The following is a 25,126-nucleotide window of genomic DNA, read 5'->3' as shown; positions in this document are numbered from 1 at the left end:
GAAAGCATTTTAAATCCTTCTGATCCCCAGGATCTATACATACTGCCAGCAAGTTGCACTGCCATCTGTTTCACCCTCCCTAGTGGATTCACCAATGCAGCCCACACTCAGCTCTTCCTCCGTGGGGCAGAGCATCCACATGGGATTTTCGGAGCTGTGGGGTGAAGCAGATTATTTCACCCTCAAACCCAAAGGTGGAGGAGATAGCTGCATGATGGCACTGTAGGGCTCCTCTTGCTGGAGGTGTTCCTGCTGCTTTCCCTCCCCAAATCCAACAGGAGAGAAGTGATGGGTCAGGATGTCCCCAAATCACCCAGAAGCCTGGAAAAATGACCACCCACCACCACCACCCTGGGTTAGGGACACATTCCCCTGAACAAACACGTTTTTCTCAGCGAAAGGGGAAGATTTTATTAAGTTAAAAGTTGAAGGTTGCAACAGAGCAACAGCAGCTGCCACCTCAAGGCGGGGTTGGCTCTGGTGGGTGCAGTAAGCAGCCTCACAGCTCCTCTTCCTCAGAAAGGAGAGACCCTGTGGCTCTGGGCTCCTGCCAATTCGGGTTCTTGAAGGAGCCAAAGGACAGTCACGGGGAGAGCTCGTTCATGCAGACTTTTGCCAAGGTCTCCTCTTTCAAAAGTCCCCAGCAAGCACATCCATGGCAGACTGCCCCAGCGTTTCCCTCCTATGGCTTGCTTGTCTTCTCCATGAGTCCCGGCACGGGGAGGGGAGCATCATCCTCACCATGCATCTCAGAGGGGCCACAGAGACATTTGGAAGAGAGGGAATATGTGCCAAAAGTGGCTGTGTGGCCAGGAGCAATGGGACTGGGGAGGGGGGGAAAACCAGATTCTCTTTTTCAGATTAGAAAATGCTGGTGATGTAGTAAAAGTTTTCCCCCTCCTCTTCCCAGGGGGGAAAAATTCCTCTATAGAATATATTTTTCACATATAAAATCCTGAAGAAGGTGCATGTAAGGAGCCAGTCCAAACAATGTGCTCAGGTACACAGGTAAAAGGGCTTCATCAAATAAGCGTTGGGAGGGGAGTGAGGTTGGGGGTGTGTAAGATTCCTCGCCGGAGTGATAACAGATGGGATCCAACCTCCTCCTCCCCACAAGTGAGGAATGGAGCAGATACAAAACAAGAACAGATAAACAAACGGAGAGCAGACCTAGAAAGAGAGAAGACCAGAAATGGTTTAGAAAGAATCCACTGAGTGCAGAAATGCCATCTCTTCTGCTCCCCTGGAGATGGCCACCATCATCATCTCAGCAACCACCAGCAAGTGCTGGCAGAGCAGGGTGACCCCAACCCTGACGGCCATGGCATCTGAGCAAAAACAGAAGTGCTCTGGCCCAAAGGACACCCTTGTTCCTGTCACTCTGCTTCCCTCCCCAGCCACGGCAGGGATACCCGCAGACAAGCGTGGGAGGCAGGCTGGATCTAGTCAGGGCTGCTTTGACGCAGACTTAACATTTCTGTGCTGCGATAGGGAACCCGCTTCAAAGATGAAGGCAGCAAAAACATCACCTACGCAGGTAGTGAATAACTGCCCCCACACTGTCACCTACGTGGGGTGAAGGTCAGCATGTGGCATCCAGCCTGGCTGAGCAACACCTGGTGCCAGTTGCAGAAGCATCAAGAGCAGCATGATGAGAAGGGGGCTGGGGACCTTGGCAGAACATCAGGGAGAACAGGGGTGCAGGACAAGAGGGTGCAAGAAGCAGACAAGGAAGAGTTTATGCATGAAGTTTCAGTGCTAAGTGGAGCAGGAGGAACCAGTAGCCTCCATCCCCCTTCCAAAGCAGGGCAGCTGGTCTCAGCCCCCTGTGCCCACAGGGGACATCAGAGTCCTCCTGGTGCTCACCATTACTTGCCAACGCTGTTGCACAGCGACTCCTTCTCCTGCAGAGCCGCCATGGCCAGGCGCAGGTGTTCCTTCAGCTGCTCGATCTCCCGCTCTGAGCGCACCTTGATGTGATTCAGCTCTGCGTAGACATCCTGGTATTTCCCTGAGGCAAATCTCTTATCCTGCCAGGGTGGGAGAGGGGTCGGAAAGTTTTAAGCCTGACGTGAGGCAGGGTGGTGGCAAGGAGAGCCCAGCAGGAGAAGGGTGAGCAGGTGAGGAGGGGAGAGCCAACCCTGGGTCTGAAGCCCATCCCAATCCACAACATGCAGAAACATATCCAGAAGAAAAGTGCAGAGATAGCATTTCCCAAACTCTGGGGCGGGAAGAAAAGAAGAGTCACTGGTCCCGCAGCTGAAGGAACTTGCAGCATCAAATCAAGGAAGCGATATAGGCTTAACCATGGCTCGTCTGCATTTGGGTCAGGCATATGGGAAAAGTAACCTCAACAGAGATGCAGGCTGCTGAAAGGGCTGGTCCTGGCCATGTACATGACAAAAAGCTTAAGTGAGAAAAATACAGCATCACGGAGTCTCAAAGCCTCTTTCAGGTTCCCTTTTGACAGATATCTTTGCAAATCAAGGAGCTGCTGCCAGTGGAGGGAGCAGCACACCCAGCAACAGTGCTCAAGGAGACACCTACCACCCAGCGAAGGCACAAGGGAGGGGACAGAGAAGGTGGCTGGGGAAGCAAAGTGCCTGTCATACTTCACCCAGGCTTCCCACCTGGGAAAGAAGGTCTCCTGGCTTGTCCACACTTTTATGTACATACATCTGGGGAAAACAGCAGCAAAGTCCCCATAACATCTCTCTTGTGTGAGGTTGCCAGCCTGTGCTGTTTGGAGCACGTGGCTGCTATGCGCTTGGGAGCGAACGGGGACGAGGAGCACAGGTGACAAGAGCGTTTGGCCTGAGCATCCCATCAAACCCAGCTTAACGCTGCTGATATGCAGCTCTGCTGCTCCCCTCCCTTCCCTCTCCTGCCACTTTTCTAGTAGTTCCCAAAACACCCACCTTTTGCATCATCTGTAGCTCCTCCCGGAGGCACTGCACCTCTTTTTTTAGGTACTGGAGCTCATTCTCCTTCACCCGCAGCAGCACCTGGGCCGGGGAGTGGGGAGAGGAACCAGAAGTGACTCAAGAGCCACCGCCTCGAAAAGGCCAGCGGGCTCTGGGGGTGGAAAAGGAAGGAAGGGCCAGGAGGGCCAGGGCAGGAAGCGTCACCAGCGCCCTGGGAGAGTGGCGGAGGGGAAGCTTGCGTACCTCCTTCCTGCACCAGCCCTGCCGCTCCATCCGGCACCCCCCCACCCTCCCGCTCCAAGACAAAACCACCATGAGGAGGAGGAGACCCCCGGCACAGGGTGAGGATGGAGGCAGCGGGGCAGCCTGGGGGCACCCCCGTACCTCCAGCTCACAGGAGCTCCGCTCGTTGTTGTGCAGAGAGTGGTCCCCAGAGCTCCGTGATGAAATAAAGCTTCGCAGCTTCTCAATCTCATCTGAGAGGCGGGTCTGCAGCTCCTGTGGGAAAAAACACAGAGATGTCAGGGTAGCCAGGGTACTGGCCTCTCCACTGTCCTGACCTCTCCATCTTCATGCCAGCTCTGCCCCAGCTTAGAAACCTCCTTGTAATCCCCTGCCCATGTGTGATGACGGCACCTACAATCAACAGCAAAGAATACACTTGCTGTATTTAACACCATAGTTAAGACAAGTCCATCTACAGCCTCTGTGTTTGTTTTTGTTTTTCTTGATGATGATACGAAAGGCATTTTCAGGCATTGGAACAGGCTGCCCAGGGAACCGGTTGAGTCACCATCCCTGGAGGTGTTTAAAAGATGTCTAGATGAGGTTCTCAGGGACATAGTTTAGTGCCAGAGTTAGGTTAACAGTTGGACCTGATGATCTTGAGGGGTTCGTCCAACCAAAATGATTCTGTAAAATCTTAGAATGGAAGAAATATGAACAAATTTGTGAGTTTTAACAGAAGGGCTGTGCTGTGCAAGGGAAGAACATGTTCCGTGGTCTCTGCTGGCAGGGAAAGCCCCTCTCTTACCTGGTTTTTCCGGAGGAGCTCCTTCCCCTCCTGCTGACAGCGCAGCAGTGTCTGCTCCCGCTCCTCTGCCTTCCTGGTGAGCTCCCCAATTTCCAAGCACTTTTGGGAGTACTGTTCGGAAAGCACCTGCAGCTCCCGCTTCAGAGAATCCACATCTAACCTGTCAAAGAGGCACCAGCTCATTGCTGCCCTGCAATCCTTGCCAGCCCCTGGTCACCAGCATCACTCTCCCCCCTGCCACCAGCAACCTCTACCCACATCAGCCATTGCCACAAATATTATGACAGCCCCTATAGACCAAGGCTTCCATTCCCACTCTCCCATACATGAGCATGGTGCTTCTACGAGCTTCAAGTCATGCAGGAGAAATGGAGGAGCTTTCCATAAAGAAAACAGAGGGAAGAAGCTATAGGGAAAATGGAGGTGCTACATGGAAAATAGCCAAGCAGGCGATACACCTCCCTGCCCTACATCCCTACATCCAGCATCCCTGGCAGCCACCACTGAGCACCCATTGCCAGTGGGGAGGGAGCTGGGGAGATGGTGGAGGGGACAGCTAGGGGCTACTGACACTGATGGGGTGTGGCGACACTGGCACAGAGTGGCAGCATTGGGCGACAGTGGGAGAGGTGGTTTCTTACTGGTGCTGCTTCTGGAGGGCATCTGAGACCGAGCCACACTGCTGGAAGCTTCGTGTCCTGCCCAGCTCCTTATTCATCTCCTCCCGGTGGGCCTTCTTCAGTGCCTCGATGGCTGCAGACGGGGACAACGAAAGATGGGGGATCAGGCTGTGCCAGCTCCAGCACATCTAAGGGAAACCAAGCCAGGGAACCAGCGAAGCTCTTGCCACTGCAGGTTCCCAGACTTATCTTTTCAGTTTCCCCTTCCATTCCTTCTGCCTTTAGGGCACCCCCCACCTTCTCCATGCCCCAGGATCATCCCGATGCACCAAGCACTGCCAAAGGGACTAACACAGGGCAGCGTGGGAGCTTCCCAGCACCTCTGCCAGTCCTGCCTGCCTACAAGAAGGTGCTGAGCACCAGCGTTATATTAGTAGGGTCAGCAGTGTGGCTCCAGATGACTGGGATGACTGGTTTCTCACCAAAGACATTTGGGAGAAGTGGGAGGGACCCTCGGGCATGGCTTGGTGTCCACTCCTACCTGCTGCCGTCGCCGCAGCCTCCTCTGCCAGAAGCCGCTCCTTCTCCTGCCGCAGCCGCTCCAGCTCCCGCTGGTGGTGCCTCTGGAGCTCCTCCATCACCTGCTGGTGGGACGACTCCATCTCGGCCAGGCTACGCTCGCAGGCCTCCTGCCATGCGGGGGAAAGAAGGGGTAAGGAACTCGAAAGCTCCCAGACAGGGGCTCAGGCCACGACAGGCACCTGACCAGGCTGATGTTTGATTTTACAAACCTCACCCAAGTCCAGGGCCATTTTGAGAGAAGTAAGACTAATTCAGAAGGAACAGACCATCCTGGGAAAGTGAGGTGGCACTGTTATCACAGAACACAACCGTTTGACAGGGCCACACATCTTTGCAAGGCCCACACGCTTTGTGGAACAAGAAATGTTCCTCTTGCTCTTCTTAAAACTGAAGCAGCAAGACAGGAACATTTCTCTGAGGCTGAGAGCTGAGAATAACATACACAGCACCGCAGCCCAGACCCCTCCACAACCAGACTGCCTGGCTTGAGGAGATCAACATCAGGAGCCACATCTCAGCATTTGCCTTTTAAATGAAGCAGCATCCCCCAGCATCAATGAAAACTGAGCCTCTTCTCCTGAAAGTGACACCCTGCACTGCACTGTGGCCTGACAGAGGCAGCTAAAGAGCCCTCCCCAAAGCCTAACGCTTAGGGATCCTGCTCACACAGCTTGCCCTCCTCTCTGACAGCTCTGAGACCAAGGGGATGGTTCTTCCAACACCAAACCCTGTGGTTAACTCGTGTTAGAGCAAAGAAAGCGCTTCCCACCTTGGAGCTACGCCTCCGCTCCCTGCAGATCCTAGCAGCACCGCCCCAAGCCCCCTGGAAAGGACTTGTTACCACCAAACCATGACAGGGTATTATTTTAAAAAGCCAAGGCCTCTAAAAAGTCAGCAAAGAGCCAAGAAGCCATTGCGTCCCCCAAAAGCCCCTCACTGTCCCATTCCTTCCCCTAGTACTAAGACAAGGGCTGATATAAAGGACGCTGCAACACGCTGCAGGAATGCAAGTCTTTGCTGGCTACTCCTCCCTGCTGACATGGGAAAACCAGGAAGCTTCACAGATTGACCAAAGGAGAGGAAAAGGTGAGGGATTCATTTGGTGATCTGCCCACGGGCTGGATGCGAACCTGACCAGACTGAGAGAACAAGCCCTTTGGGGAAAGGCCAAGTTTGGCCTCAGATGTGAAACTCTGGCCTTTTGAGTCAAGTTACTAGGAAGATAAGGTGCCATTCCTTCCCACCCCTTTTGCTTTTTTGACCATAAAGAGGCTTCTGAGCTGTAAATGTCAAATCAAGATGACAGAGCGACTAGCAATGGGCTGGGTGCCACAGGACTTGGGGGTTCCTTTCTCTGGGGTAGGTAAAGCCAGCCTGCTGCAGTGGGTTTTGCCAGCCCTAATTTCCTTCCTTCCACACACAGTATATTTCCACACATATGGCACATCCCAAAATCCCCACAGCATGGTGGAACAATAGCTTCCCCCCCAGGAAATCCCTGTGGGATGTAACTCCACTTGCTTTGGATGAGTCCATGGGGGTGGAAATAAATAAAGAGAAGCGAGAGGCCAAAGTCTGAGCACACTCTGCTTTGCGGACTTTCTCACATGCTGTCCCAGCAAATGAAAGGGCTGTGCTATCAAAGTGACCTTCAGGGCTGGGCCAGCTCTGTCAGGGGCAGGAGCTCCCCAGGGCCTGATAGACTGCTTTTAACGAGGGGTTCAGGAGCCCCTGTTAGGAAGAACAGTATGCGGGAAGCTGCAAACCACCAGGGAACATGCAGATAGCTCGGCAGAAAGCTGCTGACCCACTCCCAAGTAGAGGGATGACTCACCACCCCACCCCACCCCAGCATCATGCCCACACACAAAGTGGGGCACAGATCCTGCACCTCCCCCCTAACTCTCCTACTCCTCCCTGTTTATACTCTGCCCCCTTTAAGGCCAGGCAACACACACCAGCCTTTATGTAATTAACATTGATTACAAGTGAGACCAGTTAGGGTCACCATGGCAACCCAATGATTAGCAATACCTGCTCAGCAATGAGCTGAGTCCCAGCATTTCCCAGTTTGGAACTGGGAGCAACCCCAGGGTCCTGTGTCCAGCGCCCCACTCACCTGTGAGATGTATCCCCGGGGCACAGGTCCGTCTCCCTGGGACTTGGCCGCTTCCCGCAGGCTCTCGTTTCGGGCCCGGCAGGATTCCAGCTGTGCCCGCAGTGACTGGATCTGCGCCAGGGAGGGGAGAGTGATGCTCAGGCAGGGCTGGAAAAGTGCCGGGACTCGACCACCATGCCACATCTGAACCCTCAGGGCTTAGGGATGGGGAGAACAATGCACAGCCAACGGAGACGTCCGCTTCCCACAGGAATGGCACCCTGCCAGGGGAGCAAACTGGCAAAGCCAGCCCCAGCCTGGTAAGCGCTAGCAAGGAGAGGAGAAGACATTCCAACTTCCAGAGTGAATCTGTGCCGGAGGAAACCACCGCTGCATGTGTAGCTGGGATGACAGACAAGTGCATGGCTCCTTTCAAAGGCTGGCAGGGAAGCATATGCAGGCTTGGGAACAACCAGAGAAGAGAGGCTGCAGAAGTACTCCTGAGAAACACAGACTCTGCACAAGCAATGCCACCAACTAACTTATCCCGTGTCGAAATGTGGCCCAGGGAACATCTCCAGGCATGCATGAACAGGTCCCTGGCCTCACATTTCCCAGTTGCAAAAGCTCCCATGCACTCAAGGGGTAGCAAATGAAGCCAGAAAGAATGAGCATCTCCCTGCATCTCTGCCTGGCTCTTCTGGAGAGCCTCCTACTGCCAGGGACCATGCTAAAGGGCCACCAGAAACCCAGTTTCAGAGAGGACGGACACTCTTACCTCCTTTTTCAGAGCCTCATTGGCGTCTCCATGGCCCCCCTTGCTCTGGTTCAGCAGTGTTGTCAAGGGCACCCGCCGTGAGTCCTTCAAGGGCAGGCGTTCCAGCTCCAGCCACTTCTTCTCTATCTCTTCATTCAGCCGAATTCGCTGCTCCTCCGAAAGCGGGGGAGAGGGGAGGTCCTGCTCCCACGCCTTGCGGGAAGAGTCCCCTGCCAGGCCGTCGCTATTTGGGACCCTGCCATCGGGAGTCTCGAACCATTTCCGCCTCTCCTCCGAACGAACAGCCAGATCCCGCTCCAGCTCCTCATGCTTGGGAGCTCGGTCAGAGACCCTCAAGCTCCCTCTCGTCCTCTGCGGGGACCCCTGATTCCCGGGGTCTTGTGGCAAGGGAGACAGCTCCACATAGTCAAATGCATGGCGCTGCCCATCTGCCTTCCAGTGACCACCCTTCGAGTTCCCCTCGGAGTCCGAGCCTGGCCGCTGCTGCTCCTCCGTCCGGAGTGAGCTCTTCTGGGGGATGCAGTTACGGAAGGAGTTCTCCTTATTGCAGTCAGAGAGCCTGAAAGCAGAGCGGTGGCCGGTGAAGGAGAGGCACCATGTGGGAAGGGATGCTGATGGAGGCACTGCTAATCGCCCAAGGCTTAGCTCTTGTTCAGCCCAGCTTTACAAAACCCCACCCTGAGCGCAGAGCTGGGCCTGTAGCATCCCACCCCTTGGAGAAATAGGTTCCTCCATGGAGCAGGGAGGATTTGCTCCCAGTTCCAGCCATGCTGGTGGAGAAACTGGGCTAAACTGATGTGGCGAGGCAAAAAGCAAATACAAGAGTGTAATCATCACGCTCTCAATCCACGCCACCAGCTGGTGTCTCCAGGTCACGTTCAGGAGGAGTGGAGGACAGGGCTGATCTGGGAGCAGCAACATTTCCAGAGGGGCCTTCCCAGCCTTTGCCTGCCAAGAGAGAGGGGCAGCAAGAGGGGGAAGAGGAGAAGCAGCATGGGGCAGCTCTTACTTGGTGACGTCTGGGGCACTGACTGGGCGCACGTTCTTCCTCAGGGCCTCGATCCAGTTGCGGCGGATGCCTGAGGTCATTGCCGACAGGGTGAAGACGGCATCCTTTGTCTGCAACAGAGAGGAGACGGAGGCCCTGTCAGTGCCCAGTGGAGGTGCAGGCAGCTCCCACTCACTCCTCATGACCTCCAGGCACCCACTCCCATGGGTGGTGGATGGTGTCAGAGCGGCCACTCACTGCTCAGAGACTCAGGGGCCAAGTGGAGAGGTGGGACTGGAGACATGCTCTGTGCAGGGAAGCCCATTACACATCCTCCATGAGACCATCTCCAAAGCAAAGGCAAAAGTAGAATAACTTTGGCAGCACATTTGGCCAAAGTTGAGCCAGTGCAATCCAGCCATTCAGGTGCTGGGAGCTGGGCACCAGCATTGGGGTACAGACACAGGGAAACCCAGACCATGAAGTGCCCAACACTGCACACCCACAGACATCCCGGGTTTTGTGCTGCCTCAGCAGTCACCTCCTGCTGCTACACCAAGTAGCTAAGCACGGGCTTGTACTGTGGCTGGATCCAGGGTACAGGTTGTTACTCAGAGCATGGTCAGCCAGGTTACACCAAGATTTGCAGTACTCACCACTCACTCCCTGCAGCTCTGGAGAAGCTGCCTTGACTAACAGGTCAAGTAAACACTCCTGGCATTTAGCTTGGCTCCTGGGCCACCTCCAGTATGGCCTTCGGCCAGCCCTGCAAAGCCTCCTCCTCCTCCTTCTTTTGCAGGCAGGCAGCACTCGTGTCCCTGAGCGCTATCACCCACGTGTCACCCACCAGCCTTGCCGGGCCACCGTCCTGACAAAGGTTTGCATGGCTTGCCTCTTGGCATCTTGGCATGGGGAGGGAGCACACATGCCCACCCGGTGTCCCTTGGTGCCACTGCTCTGTGTCCACACAGTGCTGGACACTCACGTGTATCTGGAAGCCATAGTTGCGCTGAACCGCAAACTCCGTCACGTCTGTGCAGGAGCGGAGGTCGATTTCTCCATCAAGGTCATCAGCCTGCAAGGACAGCCACCCACTAGGACACAGGTGCAAACCCAGCTTTGAAAAAGGCTCTGTCACCTCCCGGCAGCATAACCAAAACCCTCTGCCTTCATCCCACAGCTCTCCAGGAGCCAGTCTCAGCTCCCTGGCACAGCAGGGCCTCTCACAGCTCTCCAGGAGCCAGTCTCAGCTCCCTGGCACAGCAGGGCCTCTTTTAACCCAAAAGGCAGCCAGCAGCATGGATGAAGAGTGTCAGAAACACCCAGCCACAGGACCGGCCCTTCTCCTCACCTCCCGCCACTGACAGCCCTCCAGCCTTCCCCACCCCACCAGCCTGCCGTCCGACATCCATCCTTCTCGTCACCCCTTAGCAAAGAGCAGCCCGCCACCTCTAGCACCCTTCAGGAGGAGACAATGCTGCTGCTTCTCTCAGGAGTGTACTTGTCATGCCAGGGCTACGCTCCTCTCCCCCCTGGCCAGGAAGGAAAGGAGGGCTGGAGAAAGGCTGGCCATACTTACCTCCTCCGCATTGGAGTCCCGGTAATACCTGAGGCTCGAGTCAGTCAGCACAAACCAATGTTTCTTCCACTGCAGGCAGATCAGGCAGAGGGAGGGGAGGGAAGGGAAAAGACAGGAGGGAAATGGAGAGGCAGTTACCAGGGGAAGCGTAGGAACAGGGAGGGATGCTCTGCGCTGCGACCTCTTGTTCTTCTCTTCCCCCTCCTCCACATCCCTTCTGACTCCCCCTTGCGCCCCTGGGCTGAGAGAGGGGTGCTGGGTGAACCTCCGTGCTAGCACTCGGAATGAGGTATCTCCACCAAAGGCTTCCCACTGCCCTTCCCAGCGGGAGCAGCTGCAACGAGCAAGGGCGAAGGAAAACGGCTGCTCACCCAGGGATCTCTAGCAGCAGGGGCTAGGGGAAGAGGCAGACCCCCCACTCAGGCTTACCTCTCCTGGCTCGTCCAGGATAGACATCCATCCCTTCTTGAAATTGAGGAGATCTGGCTGGAGAGGAAAGGACAAAACAGAGGGTTACTGTCTGGGAGTGACCCACAAAAGGGCTTTTCATGCCAGGGGGTGGATGGCAAGTCCTCAGTGGCAGAATGACCAGTGGGAATAGCCTGGCATTGCTTTTGGGAAACTCATGGGAATGTAGGACCTGGGGCGAAGGAGGACTGGATTTAGCTCTCAGCAGCAGGCATTTGTTCCTGTAAGAGGAAGGAGGAGATAAGGAAAGAGGTTTAAAAAATTAAAGGAAAATATGCAGCAGGGAAGTTTCCACGAGGTGCCTTGGAGGTATTTATTCAGAGAGGAGGAGGCAGGGACAAGGAGAGCAGGCAGAAGGGAGTGCCCCACCACCGCCAAAGGGGCTTGCCTTGGAGACAGAGGCAAAGTTGCAAAGAACCAGAGATGCCTCATCCAAACCCTGGCCACCTATGGCCCAGAGCTACGTCCTTCCAGTAACTTCACCACAGATCATTTATTAAAGACTTGAGCAGCTTTCTGCGAAACAGCCCTCACTACATACTTACAGGAGGCAATTCAAGAGCTGTGAAAACACATTGCCTTTAAACCATGTGCCCCAGGGTAGAGAGGAAATCAGAGTCACAACCAGCACTTGATTCTCTTAGAGATTTGACCCTCTCCAAGACTCAGTTGTGGCTGAGATGCTGGGGGCTCCTCTCTTACCCAGATCTTTCTGCTCCCCCCCACCGCAGAGCCTGCCCTCTGCCCAGCCTCAGCCACAACAACCAAAGATGAGGATGAACAGAGTTTCACCCAGATCACCCTGTGCTAGAAACAAGTTTCCTCCTGTCCCCCACCTCCTCCTAACCTCACACCACTGGTGCGGCATCCCAACCAGTTTATCTCCTTCCCAAGGTGGAGCACCAGAGAGCTGACTCAGGGGAACCGCTCTCCCTGGCTTTGCCCTCAGCCAAACAGGCTCGAGCTGGTCCCTCCTCCCAACCCTGCTGGTTCCGGAGAAGTTACACCACCAAATAATTCAGCCCAACGCCTCTTTTCCCTGGGAAACCAGAGTTTGCTGATTTGCTCCTTCTCCTGCAGCTCAACCAGGTAGGGACAATGCTAGAGAGGTGATGGTGACAGAGCTGGACCTTCTACCAGTCTGCACCAAATCTGCCAGCTGTGGGGAAGCCACCAGCAGTCCCCAGGTGCCACAACCACCACCAGAGACCAAGCTGGCGAGAAGGGGTGGCCCAGCAAGCTGACAGCCACTCTGTGTCCCCTAACTGAGCCCAGCAGCTGGTCGTGGCTGCCTCTCAAGCCCAGCTCTCTGGCTGCCCAGCCAGGCCAAGTCTTCCCCTGCTTTCATCTCCCCAAGCTGCTGCTCTTGGGTTACACCCGAGGTTATGGGGTGGCAAGCACTGAGTACATGCCGGCCCACCCCAGGGCTCCGGCTATTGGTTTGAGCAGGCACAGGGAAGCCCGCCAAGGGGAGGATCACCAGCTGCTACAGCTTCAGGCTTGGCCAGAAACACCGGACCATGGCCACAAGCCACCCGGGAAGGGAGGCAGGCATGGAAACCAGAGTGAAAAGGCACGGGGGGCTTCCAAACCTCACCTCTTGCCAACATGATGGGCACTGCCAGTGGCTGAGAGAGGAAGGGGACACACGCATCCTCATCCCTATGGACACAGACATCCCACTGGCCCCACTGCCGCCCTGGAAAAGCACCCTGAAAGTTAATTCCTTTCCCCTGGCAGCAGCTCCACCCTTTTTCCCGTTATCCCTTCCAATCCAGTGACTTCAGCTCCGGCTCTGAACTGGGAGCGGCGGGAGGGAAGGAAAGGAGGCGAAACGTCAAGGCGCAGCCTCCCCCCCTCCCAGGACACGCACGTGCGCTCTGCAGAAAAGAGCTGGGCACAATCCACAGAGGTGGAAAAACAACACAGGGAGACGGGGAGTGACAGGACTCCTGGCTGGGGCTGTTGTACTGATCAGCTGGTCTCATCTTATTGAGGATTTACAATCCCAAAGCATTAGGTGCCAAAATAATGAACATTACCAGGATGTATGCTCTTGGGAAAACTGGTGCAAAGTCCTGCAGAACCACTGCCCCTAATGTAGCACTGGGGCCAAAAAAATCCCCCCAAAGGCCTTCTCCCAAACAGGCGAATTGCACAGGACTCCTGTTTTCCCTGCTGGCCCCATTTTCCCTGTCACCCCAGAACACAGAGCTGCAGCTCTGGAATTGGCTTTGAACCATTCTTCTCATAGCGGGGCTGATACCATAGGACAAGGCTGATGCATGAAGTGCTTAAAGTGCCCACAACCAAGTCCAGCTTCCTCATTCAGCATTAAAAGCTCAGGATACTGGCAGAGGAGAGTGGAGTTCAAATCAAACTCCCCCATTCAGAGGAAAAGGCCCAGCAGTGGGAGAAGGAAATGTCCAGGAAAGCCAAACTGCGGGGAGAGATCCGGGTGCCAGAGATGCAAGGATGTGGCAGGATGCACCCCCGGCAAAATCCACAGGGCTGCGGATGAGGATGCTTTGGCTCAGGAGGTGGCAGCAGCAATTTTGCCTGGTTGCATCCGTACCCCCCAGAGTTATTATGTTCAGGCCTGCAGCTGGCCAGGTAGAGGCACTAGAGGGGGTCCCAAGCAACCGGGGACATAGGTGACATCTGGAAGAACTGGCTTACAACAGCATGTCAAGGAGAGGCAGCTGCCTGCTCTGGCAGAAGAAGGGCTACAGGGGAGGTGATAAGAGCCTGCAAATATCTGAAGAATGTAAATACCAAAGAAGGAAAGGAGATGGGGTGGGAGCAAAGGAATGACTCCTGGGTGGTACAGAGGCGCCGCTGGGATGGAGGAGTGGAGAAGAGGCTGCAGCAGGCTGAGAAAGCTCAGTGTCTGAGGGGAGGGACGGGATGGTCAGGTGTGCTCCTTCCATCACCAGCCTTCACCATTCCCATGCCTCCCGCTCCTCAGGAGCACAGATCCCAGAGCACTGCTTCCTCTCACCTCTGTGAGATGGTGCAAGGGGATTTCAGCCTCCCGGAAAGCACAATGTCTTGTCTCCTCCAAAAAGGGGAACTCACTCCACAGGCACAGGCCCCAGGACAAAACACAAAGCAAAACTGCCCCAGCTCACTTTGGTGGAAGCAAAACCACCCCCAGGCTGGAGCACACAAGCAGATCCCGAATCTATACATGCTGCAAAAGCAAGAGGGCAACAGGCTCTCCCTTTCCCACCACCTCCATGCGAAACACTGGCAGGCACAACCCAGCCTGTCACCATCATTACCCCGCTCTGCTCAACAAGTGTCCTCTCAGGGCTGGAAGACATCTGCACCCAGGATGGCTTGCCCGAGGGGTCGGACACTCCCTGCCCCAAAACCGCATCTGGTTCCCATGGGGAGCAGGAGCTCCACTCGCCCGGGGGCGTGCAGATTTCAGATCCAGCAGCGGTCACCAGTGTGGTGAGCTTGGCAGGCCTCAGCCCGGTCCAGGCTTCCGTGCTACGTTACCGGTATTTATCTAGGTGGGGTGGTGCCCACCACTAACGAAGTGACGCTAACGAAGCGACTCTACCGAGTGGCCACCAAGAGCCCAGGATGGGAGCCCGGTGGTGATGGGGAAGGGAGGCACCGAGCTTCAGCCACAGCCCTGAGTTCCAAGCGCGGCGAGAGTCCCCTGGAGAGCAGCGGTACCCGGGGCGGGCAGGGAGCGGAGGGACCCCGGGGAGGCGGCGGCTGACAGCTGGGGACCCTCCGCCCCTTCCCAGCCCCGCGGAGTCCCGCCGGGTACCCCTAAGGCCCGGCCGAGGGGGAGGAGAGCGGCCGGGTAGAGAAGCCTCCACCCCAAACCCTGCACCCCGCGGGTCCCAACTCACCGTCATGGCGGGGACACCGCGGCCGGCAGCGGGGCCGGGGCCGGGGTCGTGGCGGGGCCGGGCGCTGGCAGCCAGGGCGGCGGGGCGGCTTCAGCGGCCGGGCGGCTTCCGCGGCCCCACCATGCCCGCTCCGCCTCCCGCCCCGCGCTCCCCGCTCGCCTTTTTCCTCTTTTCTTTTTTAAATTAAAAAAAAAAAAAAAAGAAAAAAAAAAAAAAAGAACTAAAACCAACCCAAAAAACTTTTCTTTCCTCCTCCCGAACTTCCTGGGAGGGCCCGGGCAAGCCAATGGCAGCCAGCCGCCACCGCCCCGGCCGCCCCGCCGCCCGCAGCCAATGGAGCCGCCGGGGCGGGCGAGGCCGCCGTGCCGCACGGAAAGGGGGGCCGGCCAGGGGCGATGCTGCGGCTGAGCGGAGACCCTCTGCCTGCCCGCTGGCCCGGGCAAGAACGGGCTGAGCCCCTCCTGCCCCGGGAAGGGACCGGCGGGAGCTCAGCCCTTACCTAGGCAGGGTTTTCTTGCAGGTATTGTTTTTTAATTTTATTTTCTCGGTCAGGCATGGATTTTAAGCAGTCCCGCCATGTGTGTGCACACAGCAGGGTCCTCATCTTAATTCCTGAAGCGGCTCAGTTTTATCCTCCCTCTCCAAAGCAAAGATTTGCAATCTTGGCAGAGGTGGCAGCAGATTTGGGTGGGCCTCTGGTGCCCCCAGAAAGCCAGCCAGCATGGGGAAGGAGAATTGCTAAAGAGTGCCCTAAAGGAAAAGGGGGCAGGGGGTTGCACATCACAAAATGCCAGGCTCTGCTGCACAATTACACCAAAGCGATGCTTCTTGCTACAAGAAACCTAGAAAAGGTGGGGTGAACCAGCCACAGTTGTGCAGGGGTAGCTCAAGGCTTTGGGGTCCGTGCTGGCCTGCGGCAGGGAAGCGAGGGAAGGGACACCTGTCACCTATTTCAAGTTTTAGAGGCCTTTGAGAGCCTCCTGCCCAGCTGCAGTTTGTCTCTATGTAAAGCTCAAAGCCACGCCCTAGCAGGCGACAAGCTAGCCAAGGTGACTGATGCATGGAAAGGGGACAGAGGCAGGGACTCAGGCACTGCCACCAGCTACACAGGCTCCTGGGACACTTTCTGCAGCCCTTCAAAGCTACTCTCACACCATTTTTGGTATCCCAGAAATGCCAACACAATTGGTCCTATCTTCTTTCATGCCACTAAATCCCCTTGCCATCATAGCACTAGGCAATAATAAAGGGAAGAAAGCAGCTACGCTGAGATTTTAATCCCATGTCTACTGCTCATTCCCCTCTTGCTTTAAAAAAACAGCTCTGTGCCTCAGTTTCTTCACTTGAGAAATGGGCAAAGGACAAAGGGAAGGGAGGTGTTAGTGACTGTGGTACCCAGGAGGTCATGGGAAGGCAGCATCACCCTGAGCCTGCTGAGATGAGGCACTGGAGCTGCAGGCGCTGCCTACAGTGACCTCCAGAGAGGGGCAGCTGCCCTTCGTCACCATTCCCAGGGCCCAGCCCCTACCTTATTGTGCTTTTCACTGGCATTGAAGCGTGGCTTTGGGCTTCCTGAGGAGCCGGTGCTGCTTTGAGGCAGGAAGGCACTTCCACCCGGCTGAGGCTGCAAAGACAGAAAGCAGGAGCTGAAGCCACAGGGATTTAGTCCTTGCCACGGTTTTCCAGATTTGACCATAGGGCTCCCAGTAGTGGCCAGGGGAGGGAAGCATCTCTCCCTCCTCCCAGTGCCAGGCAGGCAGCATGGCATCCCTGGAAAAGCAGGGCATCCGGGGGAGGAAGGGTGAGCAGAATTGCAACCCAGGGGACCCCCCCACTCTGTGCTTGCCAGTTTTACGCATGGTAGGATCCCCATCAATTCCGTATCCTATCCTACTCACATGGTAAATGAGAAGCCTCTTGTTCCCCCAGTCACTTTCCAATGGCTTTTCTGGGTTGTTTGTGTCTCGAGTGTGCTCGGGACCCTTCCAGTCATCCTCCAGCTGCTGTGCTGGACTCTCAGGCCTTTTCCAGCTGTCATCTGGCCATAGTCCTACATCCAGACATTTAGTGGGGCTTTTCCACTCCCTTTCCAGCTGGTGCATCAAGTCCACGTGGCACACAGGCTTCTCTTGGTGCTTCCAGTCCTTGTCCCACACCTGCGCTTGGCAGGCATCCCCCCGGCCCCTCCAGTCCTGCTCCAGTGGTCGTGTTGGGCTTGTGGGGCGCAGGGGCTTGCCTCGGCCTTTCCAGTCACTGACGCCACCCTTCCCAGGGTGGGAGGGCGGCAGTTTCTCCAGGAGGCTCTGCCAGCCGCATTCGGATGGCTTCTTGGGCCCCCTGAGGTGCAGCAGCTCCCCTGGCTTCACCTGTTGCCTCTCTGTGCACCGCACTGGGCTGGGAGGGGACAACTTTTGGCTTCTCCGTGTGCTCTCCGCATGCCTCCCAGGACTGAGGGACCGTGGCGGTGGCCTTGCCTGGCTCAGTCTGCTGTTCTCTGAGCCCTTCCCAAGGCCCGGGGGGTGCAGGGTGTCCCCTCGGCTCTTCCTCTCCGGGGCTTGCTCCGTACCCCTGGCCTGCCAGACAGCTCTGCTCTTCTCCAAGTTTGGGGCACGACTGGGCTCCCCTTGGCTCCTCCAGCTTTTCCCTGAGTGCCAGGGAGGGCTCAGGGGCTCCCCTGCCCTCCTCTCTGACTGGCGGGCTGGGCTTGGAGAGCGCGGGCTCCGGCTGCCTCTCTCCAGCAGCCAGCTGGAGCTGGTGGGGCGTGGGGGGTCCCCTTGGTTCCTGCTGGCTCTTTCAGGGTGCCGAGCTGGGCTGGGGGAGCGCAGGGGCTCCTTGGGGCCTCTGCTGCGCTGCTCAAGGTGCCAGGAGACCCGCTGGCCCTAAGGATATGGGCAAAAGAGAGCAGGGAGTCCTCTTAAAAAATAATAATAAAAAAATAGCCAGTGAGCAGGAACAAGATGGGATTAGGGCTGGGAGACAGCTTGGTTAAATAATTTGCCAGACAGCAATTGCACCCCCGTGCACAGAAACTGTACTGAAGAGAAGCCTCTTGCACCCAAAGGATGAAGGGGCTGCTGCCATTTAAGAGCAGAGAGTCCTGGTGCATCACAGAGGGTGGGCTGAGAATGTCAGGAAGGGGGAGCAGGGGAAGAGAGAAGCATGTGGCAGAAATAAAGGAAAATGTGGTAGGGAAAAGCAAGCCAGCTTGGGGAGTTGGGATGTGGTCCCGCCACGCAGGCAACCTCACCTCCCTGGGCAGGCTGGGGCTGGACTGCCTCCGAGCTAGGCGGCCTTTGCTGGGTGGCACTGGGGTCTTGCCATCGAGCCGCTCCACGCGGCCTTCCTCCAGGGCCTGGAAGGCCTCCAGGGTCTCTGATTTCCTGTGGGCACACACAGTCTGTCCAACTGCTGCCAGGCTCAGCTCGCAGGCAGAGCCCCCACAGACCCAGCTCCCTCTGAGCCTGCCCCTGCAGATCTCAACCAGCTCTGGACTCCATGCACACCATAGCCTCTCCCTTACCCTGTTCCTATCACTTCAACCTCCCCAGCTTTCGTGTTCTGCTGCCTCACTCATGTCTTTTTCACACTATTCCTTAAGCTTCCCTCCATCTGCTCCTTCACATCCCATCCACCTGCGCCAGGATACTTCCCTGGTCTCCATTAATGTCCCCTTCTGCCCTGTGCCACCAACACTGGAGCCACTCATGCTTCTCCAGCCAAGACCCAAGCAGCACTGTGGGCTTCTCGGCATCCCTGATCTTTTTCTTAGCAGCTCGTACAGCAGATCCTGGATCCCTGGGGAGCACTGACTCTGGCAGCAGGGACCACCTCTGTCTTTCCCCCTTTCCATGGCTTGCCCCACTCCACAGCACATCCTGTGACTTCCATGAAGTGGCTGGAAAGATGAGTTAGGGTGGGCTACTACCTCCACTTCTAATCATGCATCTTTGCTCCAACTTTACAATGGCCTCCACTGCCTGTGTGCTGTGGTGGGGGAGCTCTCCAGGCTGGGAAGCACCGAGCCTAAACCCAACCCTTGCTTTAAGGGAAATTCAAGCACAGGTGAAAGCTGAGCTTTGCCATCTAGCCCTGCTCTCTCCCTAACGCACAACAATTTGGAGGTGGGGGCCCCCTGACAGCACAGGGGGATGATCCCCCACCTCTGACCACTGCAGAGACCCATCGCTTCTCACCTGCGCTCGCAACCAAATATCCTCTCCACCTCCACTCGGCCGGGGCTGAGTGTGCGGGAGCCACAGCGATCCACAGCATCCTGCTGGCCGAGGCGTTTGGGCTTGGGCAGGTCTGCCAGCACCGTGTACTCCTGCTTCTCCAGCCCGTGCCGCCCCTCCGTGCCCGTACTGCTGGGCTGCCCACGGGGCTCCCGAACGCGGGAGCCAGCCAGGCGCCCACCGCTGCCCACTGAGTCGCTGCGGGCCGGCGAGGAGCCGGTGGCAGCACGCGGCGGGGTGGATGCCCACAGAGGGTCAGTTTTCCGGCGCTCCAGAGAGAAATAGCCACTTTCTATGCGGTGCTTCGGCCAGTGCTCCTCGGGCTTCTGGCTGGCAGGACGGCGCTCTGGGACGGGGAGAAGGCCGTTACTGGGGGAGGCACGAGCAACACGGGATGCCACCACGTCCACGGCAAAGCAGGTCTTCGGAGGAGAGCTAGAAATGGTCCAGGAGGGCAGAGATAAAACCCAGACTCCCTACAAGCAGAGTGGGAGCACTGGGACACAACACTGCAAGCTGAGGGCACACCAAATCATGCAGACAGACAACACTTGGGAGACCCACAGTTCCTGGTCAGCACACACAGAGATGCCATCTCACAGAATCTGGGTCTCGGCATGGTGCCCATGGAGGTGTTGAACGCCTCCTGGGACCAGAACTGAGTAAAGAGATGCTAAATCTAAATAGAGATCCATCATGAACTTCAGAGCCCCCTGGATAGAAAGCAAACCAGAACAAGGATCTCACACGGGAGCAAACCAAATGTACCTGCTTTTAGTGGGCAGATTTCTTTCCCAAAGCCCTGAGCCTTGGTTCTCACCCAGGATCCAGAGGGAACAGGCTGAACCCACCCGAGTCTGTCTGCTTGCAGGGCTCGTGGCCGCACCTGCTCCTTGTAGCCTGCATAGCTCATCATGTCCCTTTTTCCTGATTCCAAAGTGTTGTCCCACAACCGGGTCATTTCCCCCTCCTGGGAGACAAGATAAGGCAAGTCTCTGCAACAGGGATCAGTAGGTTTTGTGGGCTGGAAGGAGGTAAGAGCATATATGAGGAGTTACAGCCCCTTCAGCCCAAAGCTGCTAGTAAAAAGGGACCAGGAGAGGAGCTGCATGAGCATAAGGTGACCCCAGCCCAACATCAATGGGCATGGCAAGAAACAACATAGGAAAGCCCGCAGGGGAATCCAGGGGTGAATCTCATGTGTTCTTCAGTGAGAGCGCCTCCTTCGTGAGGACTACAGGTCTCAGCTGATCCCCCATTGCCTTTTAGGACCTTCTGAATGTGCCCAGCTGAAGCAGCATTGAAAGGCCAAGGGGGCTGAGGAGATCAAGATAACCCAAACCACAAGAGATCCTCATCTCACCCTGGTGAGCGTGGAATTGGCTTCGGCACGGGTGCTGGGGTCGCTGCCGGTTTCTCTGTGCTCACTCTCAGCTCCGGGGCTGAGCGGGGGATATCCCCTGCTCTCGTGCCAGCTGTGGGGCAGTGAGAGAGGACAGCTGGTGGTCAGCACAGCCCCCACAGCTCAGGGGTAGGCAGCAACGCCAGCAGCCCAATGCATGCTCACTTTCTCTCCGCTGAATGGGCACAGAGGCTGGCAGAGCCCATCCTGGGGCCACCAGCCTTCCTCTAGAAGCAGTGTGGAGGACAGATACTCTTTTGGTGCCCCTCGACCTCTCCTGGGACAGCCAAGAGGAACTCAGAGGGCATGGCATGAGGGTTGCTCGCCCTTTTTCCCAGGCACTGGTGTGCCTGTGAGCATCAGGGAGAAGACATCTGATTTCCCCTCGCTCGGCTTCCCACTCCCCCTCCTCCATTGTTCCCACCGCGGGGGCTTGTTGGAGCAGCACGGCTCCCGGCTGGTACTCACCGCTCTGTCCCCTCCGCTGGGCCCACGCACACGTATACCTCGCACTGGGGGGCTAAAATATGGAGGGCATCCCAGGGCCCATCTGGGTCTGCATCACTGCCAGCATCACGTCCTGTGACCTCCACAGCCTGCTCCTGCGAGGAAGAAGGGGATGCAATGGTGCCATCAGCATGTTGAGGATGAGAACGAAGGCTACCCCTTGGAAACACCTGCTTCTTCTACCTCCTCTGAGAGCAGCCTGGGTTCTGGGGCTCTTGATGCCTCTCACAACCCACCATTGAGAGAGGGGCCCAGCATGCTCCTATTTGATGCTGAATGCTGCAGGCATCCCAGAGACAGCGTGTGTGGATGAGGGCTCAGGGAAAATGCCCCCCCAAGTCGGCATTGATGCTGCTGGCAGCCGCTCTCCCTCACGACCCAGATAGCCCAGGGAGAGGCAATGGAGCCAAGAAGGAGGGAGATTTTTGCAGAGAAGGCTGTAGCCACAGCCCCTGCCTCTCTCTGTCAGGGCTTGCAGGCGTCTCAGCATCATCCGCAGCCCTATTACCTGCAGGGCTTATGAGCAGCGGTGGGGGAGGCTCGGGGGAGCCGGCTGTCCGCACCACCTTCCCTCCAGCATTTCACCCGCCCTGGGATTCACTCAGGTGACAGCTCTGAGCAGATCGTGGGTGAAGGGATGAGGTAACCTTAGAAGGCCAGGGCCAGGGGGAGAGAGGGAGAGGGCAAGAAAGAGAGAGGGAGGCTTATTACTATTTCATCATCCCAGGCCAGTCACTCCTGGAGGACGGCAAACAACACGAAACCCTCTGTGAACATGAAACCGGCTGTTGCCCGGTCAGAGGCAGCCGAGTGGCTTGTGCATCCAGCACTGCACTGAAGGACGGGTCAGATCGAGGTATCCAGAGCCCAAAGTCCTGTGAGATTTGTCCCACTCCTGCTTTACCCTCTGGGAACAGTCTGCTGCAGCTGGGACAGGACTCAGCCCCAGCCCTAAGCTGACAGCTGGGGTCCAGAGGGACATCCATCAGGACCATATTTTAGGCAGGCTGTAAATGGCAGGAGGCATCAAGCAGAGATTAATCCAGTGTGGATTCCGGCTCTGCCAGTGCCCCCTTCCTTCCTTTCTCTTCCAGGATCTATTGAGCCCCTTGTACTCGGTGTCCAGCCCTTCCCCACAAAGGTGGCTCCCAGCTTGGGTCTCAGCACAGCTAAATGATGGATTCCCTTGCCTGGGAAGAACCACTCCCCACATCTTCCCCCAAAACACCTAGAAAACCTGGCCGAGCCTTTGTGTTTGTGATTTCCATCTCTACAAAGGCACATGGAGTCCCCACCTGGAACAAAGGGGCCCTTAATTAAGTATTCATAGCCTCCAGGTGGGATGGATAAGCTCACCTGGAGAGCATGCTGCTGGTGAACCCCTGCGGCTCGAAAGCAGTGCTGGCACAGGCTCTTTGCAAATATGTTGGCTTCAAAGTTCATGCAGGGTGCATTATCTACCGAACCAGACATTGTCCATAGCAGAGACGAAGATCTTTGGCAGATGGGCTGCTGGCAGGGGGCAGCCAGGAGAAAAAGGAGGAAGGAACAGCAGCAGAAGACCAGAGCTTTTGGTTCCACAGCCTCAGGCTCCTATGGCATCATGAATGTTATTCCCAGACAGAAGTTTGCTGCTCTCAGCTGGCAATACTGGAATCAAAGAGCATCCAGGTGCAAGGTCATCAGTATGATCCATATAATTATAGATAATAAAAGGATATGCTCTGTCAGGGATGTCTTTTATAAGTGGGCACCGCACTGCACCCTCAAATGACTACTGACACCCCCCCCCAACTTGGGAGTCCCTGTGAACAGAGGGAATGATACTCATGTCCTGCTATTTTGTTTGACGGAAGTTTTCTTCCTTCAATCTCCCTTAAAAGGCACAAATCAGACTATGATTGACTATGTTGCTTATAAAGGAATGAGCAGCTTAGGAAATTTGGAAACCCACCGAGAATTTTCCTAAACTTGTTGATCTCACTAAAATTTCTGAGACCTGTAGGACAGTTGATTGCAAAACTGTGAAGGGCAATAAGCACTGCTAGCACAGCAGCTGGACTTTACACTTCTGGCCTGGCTTTTCACAAGCATCCTGTCCACCAGCACCACCTCTGTACAGTGGAGTTTGAGAGAGACTCTTTGGATTTGAGGATGTGATCTGTGCTGGGAAGGCTCCGCTTAATTTGTCTGGAGGAGGTACCAACAGGAGGACAGGAAATCAGTGTGGGATGACCACAGCATCCCTGATGTGATCATGCGGTGGCTCCTCTAAACATGGATATTTGAGTCAGAGCAGCTGATCAAGGCTATGGCTGCTCCCCAGAACAACCAGGGCCAAAATCAAGCTATAAGTTTCCAGTGCACTCATGTGCAATACAGCAAGTTGCACCAGTGCCAACCTCACAGCCTCCATCCTTCCACTGCGGCAGGTTTTCTTGACTCATTCACACTAAAAGCCAGACAAGAGCCTAAGCACTCACCTGCTGGGGATGCAGCATGGAACACACCAATATTGCTGCCCACCGAGTGCCACCCACAGATGGAGCCCATGGCACCCCACTGCCTGATGGGCAAATCATTGCACCCCATGGGGCCTACTGCCAGGATAATGTTGTGATCCCCAGGGCTTCTGTCATGCATGCAAGCAGACAGGCAGCCAGCCATGCCCAGTGCTCCCATTGCCTCCCAGTACCCCCAATACCTGTTTCCCTATGGTTCCCGGCATCGTGCCGCCCGCCGAGCTCCCCCCTCAATGAAGCTCGCCGTGGGAACCACGGGGAGCGAGCCCCCGCCCCTCCCCCTCTCATTGGCTGCCACCGAGAAGTGATTTGCATATCGTCCTCTGAGTGGCTGGCGGAGGCGCGCGGCCATGGCGCCCACGGGCGCGGGTATCCACGTGTCGGTGTCGGCGGGCGGATGATCGACCTGGGCTCGGCAGCCCCGGGGCTGGGGGAGGATGGGCCTGGGGAGGGGACACTGGGCTGCGGCTCGTCCCCCCACCTTGCGCCCTCGTACCTCGGCTTCTCCCCTGCCCTTCCCCTTCGCTGCGTCTCCCCCGGGACCAAGCTACCCGCTTGCCGAGGGTCTGTCCCAGTGCTTGCCCGGAGGCATCGCGCCAGGAATTAGTTAACCTGAACCCCAAACACGTGCCAAACAACGATACAGCCAAAGATCATCCTGTCCCCAGCACAGGTCCAACGGGAGGTCATCCCTGCCTACAGCACTCCCTGGAGAGGTTTGTCTAACCTGAGCTTTACCTGCCAAGCAGAAGCCCTGACTGAGCCTTGCTTTTCCTAAAGAAACGTCCTAAACATCCATCCTCTATTGCTCCTGCTTCAGTTCAACTTCCTTTTTCATTTCACTTTTTGTTTACCCATTGAAGACATTTTGCAATCACTCTTCAAACCTGTCATTCCCAGACAACACCAGTTATTCAGCTCCATTACTCCCCAAAAGGTCTTGTCACTCTACCAGTAATGTTTTTCCCCAGCTCATTTCCAGAATAAAATGCTGGAAGCAGCAGTGGGACTGTACTGGGTACAGCCTTGAGCTTGATATGCTACTTAAGAGCAATAAATACAGTGCCCTGATTATCACATGACTCCTACAGCTACGCCTCTTTTGCACTGCACTCCTATTTTCCCCCGAGCATCTGACCTTTTTGGCTCCTGGTCTGGCTTTGATCCTCTGCAATCCCAATTATATTTTTGTGCATGCATGTGTGCAGAATGACAGTCTAGCCAGCGGAAGCCATCATGCATGGAAACTCCAGCGTGGCAGCTCATGTCAAAGCCTTGCATCTCTCTGCGTGAGCCCTCAGGTGCAAGCATGAGCAACACACAGGTGCCCCAGCTGCAGAGCCAAGCGTGAAAAGTATGTGTGTAGGCCATGGAAGGGGGAGCACATGGGGAGCTGCTGCTCTCTGCTTTTCCTTTTCAGAATGGTAGCTAAACTAGCATGTTGGTTTTTGCAGGTACCTTATATTCAGAAGTGGCTTCCTCCTGAGCAGCTGGAATTTGTTCGTGAGCAGCTGGAGCGGG

At 56.2% G+C, this 25,126-nt stretch overlaps 1 protein-coding gene across 2 annotated transcripts; it reads right to left on the bottom strand.

Annotated features, from left to right (window-relative positions):
• Window positions 1-385: 385 nt before the first annotated feature.
• Window positions 386-23,813, bottom strand: TRIOBP (TRIO and F-actin binding protein). 2 transcript variants are annotated; one of them, XM_082067479.1, is made up of 22 exons: window positions 23,788-23,813; window positions 22,440-22,733; window positions 21,045-21,178; window positions 20,538-20,649; window positions 19,943-20,144; window positions 19,136-19,520; window positions 18,190-18,322; window positions 16,841-17,821; window positions 16,471-16,566; window positions 11,032-11,088; window positions 10,603-10,671; window positions 10,009-10,098; window positions 9,045-9,154; window positions 8,036-8,594; window positions 7,279-7,389; window positions 5,119-5,266; window positions 4,599-4,710; window positions 3,958-4,117; window positions 3,309-3,422; window positions 2,919-3,005; window positions 1,867-2,030; window positions 386-1,170 (listed from the first exon to the last, which is right to left on the bottom strand). In XM_082067479.1, exons 2-21 carry the CDS (start codon window positions 22,554-22,556, stop codon window positions 1,869-1,871), a joined length of 3,939 nt encoding a protein of 1,312 aa, XP_081923605.1. In that variant the 5' UTR covers window positions 22,557-22,733; window positions 23,788-23,813; the 3' UTR covers window positions 386-1,170; window positions 1,867-1,868. The 2 variants fall into 2 exon arrangements, with proteins under 2 accessions (XP_081923605.1, XP_081923606.1); XM_082067480.1 differs by lacking the exons at window positions 19,943-20,144; window positions 20,538-20,649 and having other exon boundaries at window positions 19,136-19,609; window positions 23,788-23,811.
• Between the last annotated feature and the right edge of the window lie 1,313 nt (window positions 23,814-25,126).

The sequence above is a fragment of the Streptopelia decaocto genome (genome assembly GCF_964273445.1).
Source record: "Streptopelia decaocto genome assembly, chromosome: 1".
Taxonomy (NCBI): Eukaryota; Metazoa; Chordata; class Aves; order Columbiformes; family Columbidae; genus Streptopelia; species Streptopelia decaocto.
The sequence above is the reverse complement of the archived record's forward strand: the minus strand, read 5'-3'. Positions and strand labels throughout refer to the sequence as shown.

Bases quoted from the DNA above. Each gene is read 5' to 3' on its own strand.
- TRIOBP (XM_082067479.1), bottom strand. From the start codon at position 22,556: ATGTCTGGTTCGGTAGATAATGCACCCTGCATGAACTTTGAAGCCAAC. The intron at 20,650-21,044 runs GTGAGTACCAGC...ACTGCCCCACAG, and splicing joins CCAGCGGAGGGGACAGAGCG to CTGGCACGAGAGCAGGGGAT. The intron at 19,521-19,942 runs GTACATTTGGTT...TCCCCGTCCCAG, and splicing joins AATCTGCCCACTAAAAGCAG to AGCGCCGTCCTGCCAGCCAG.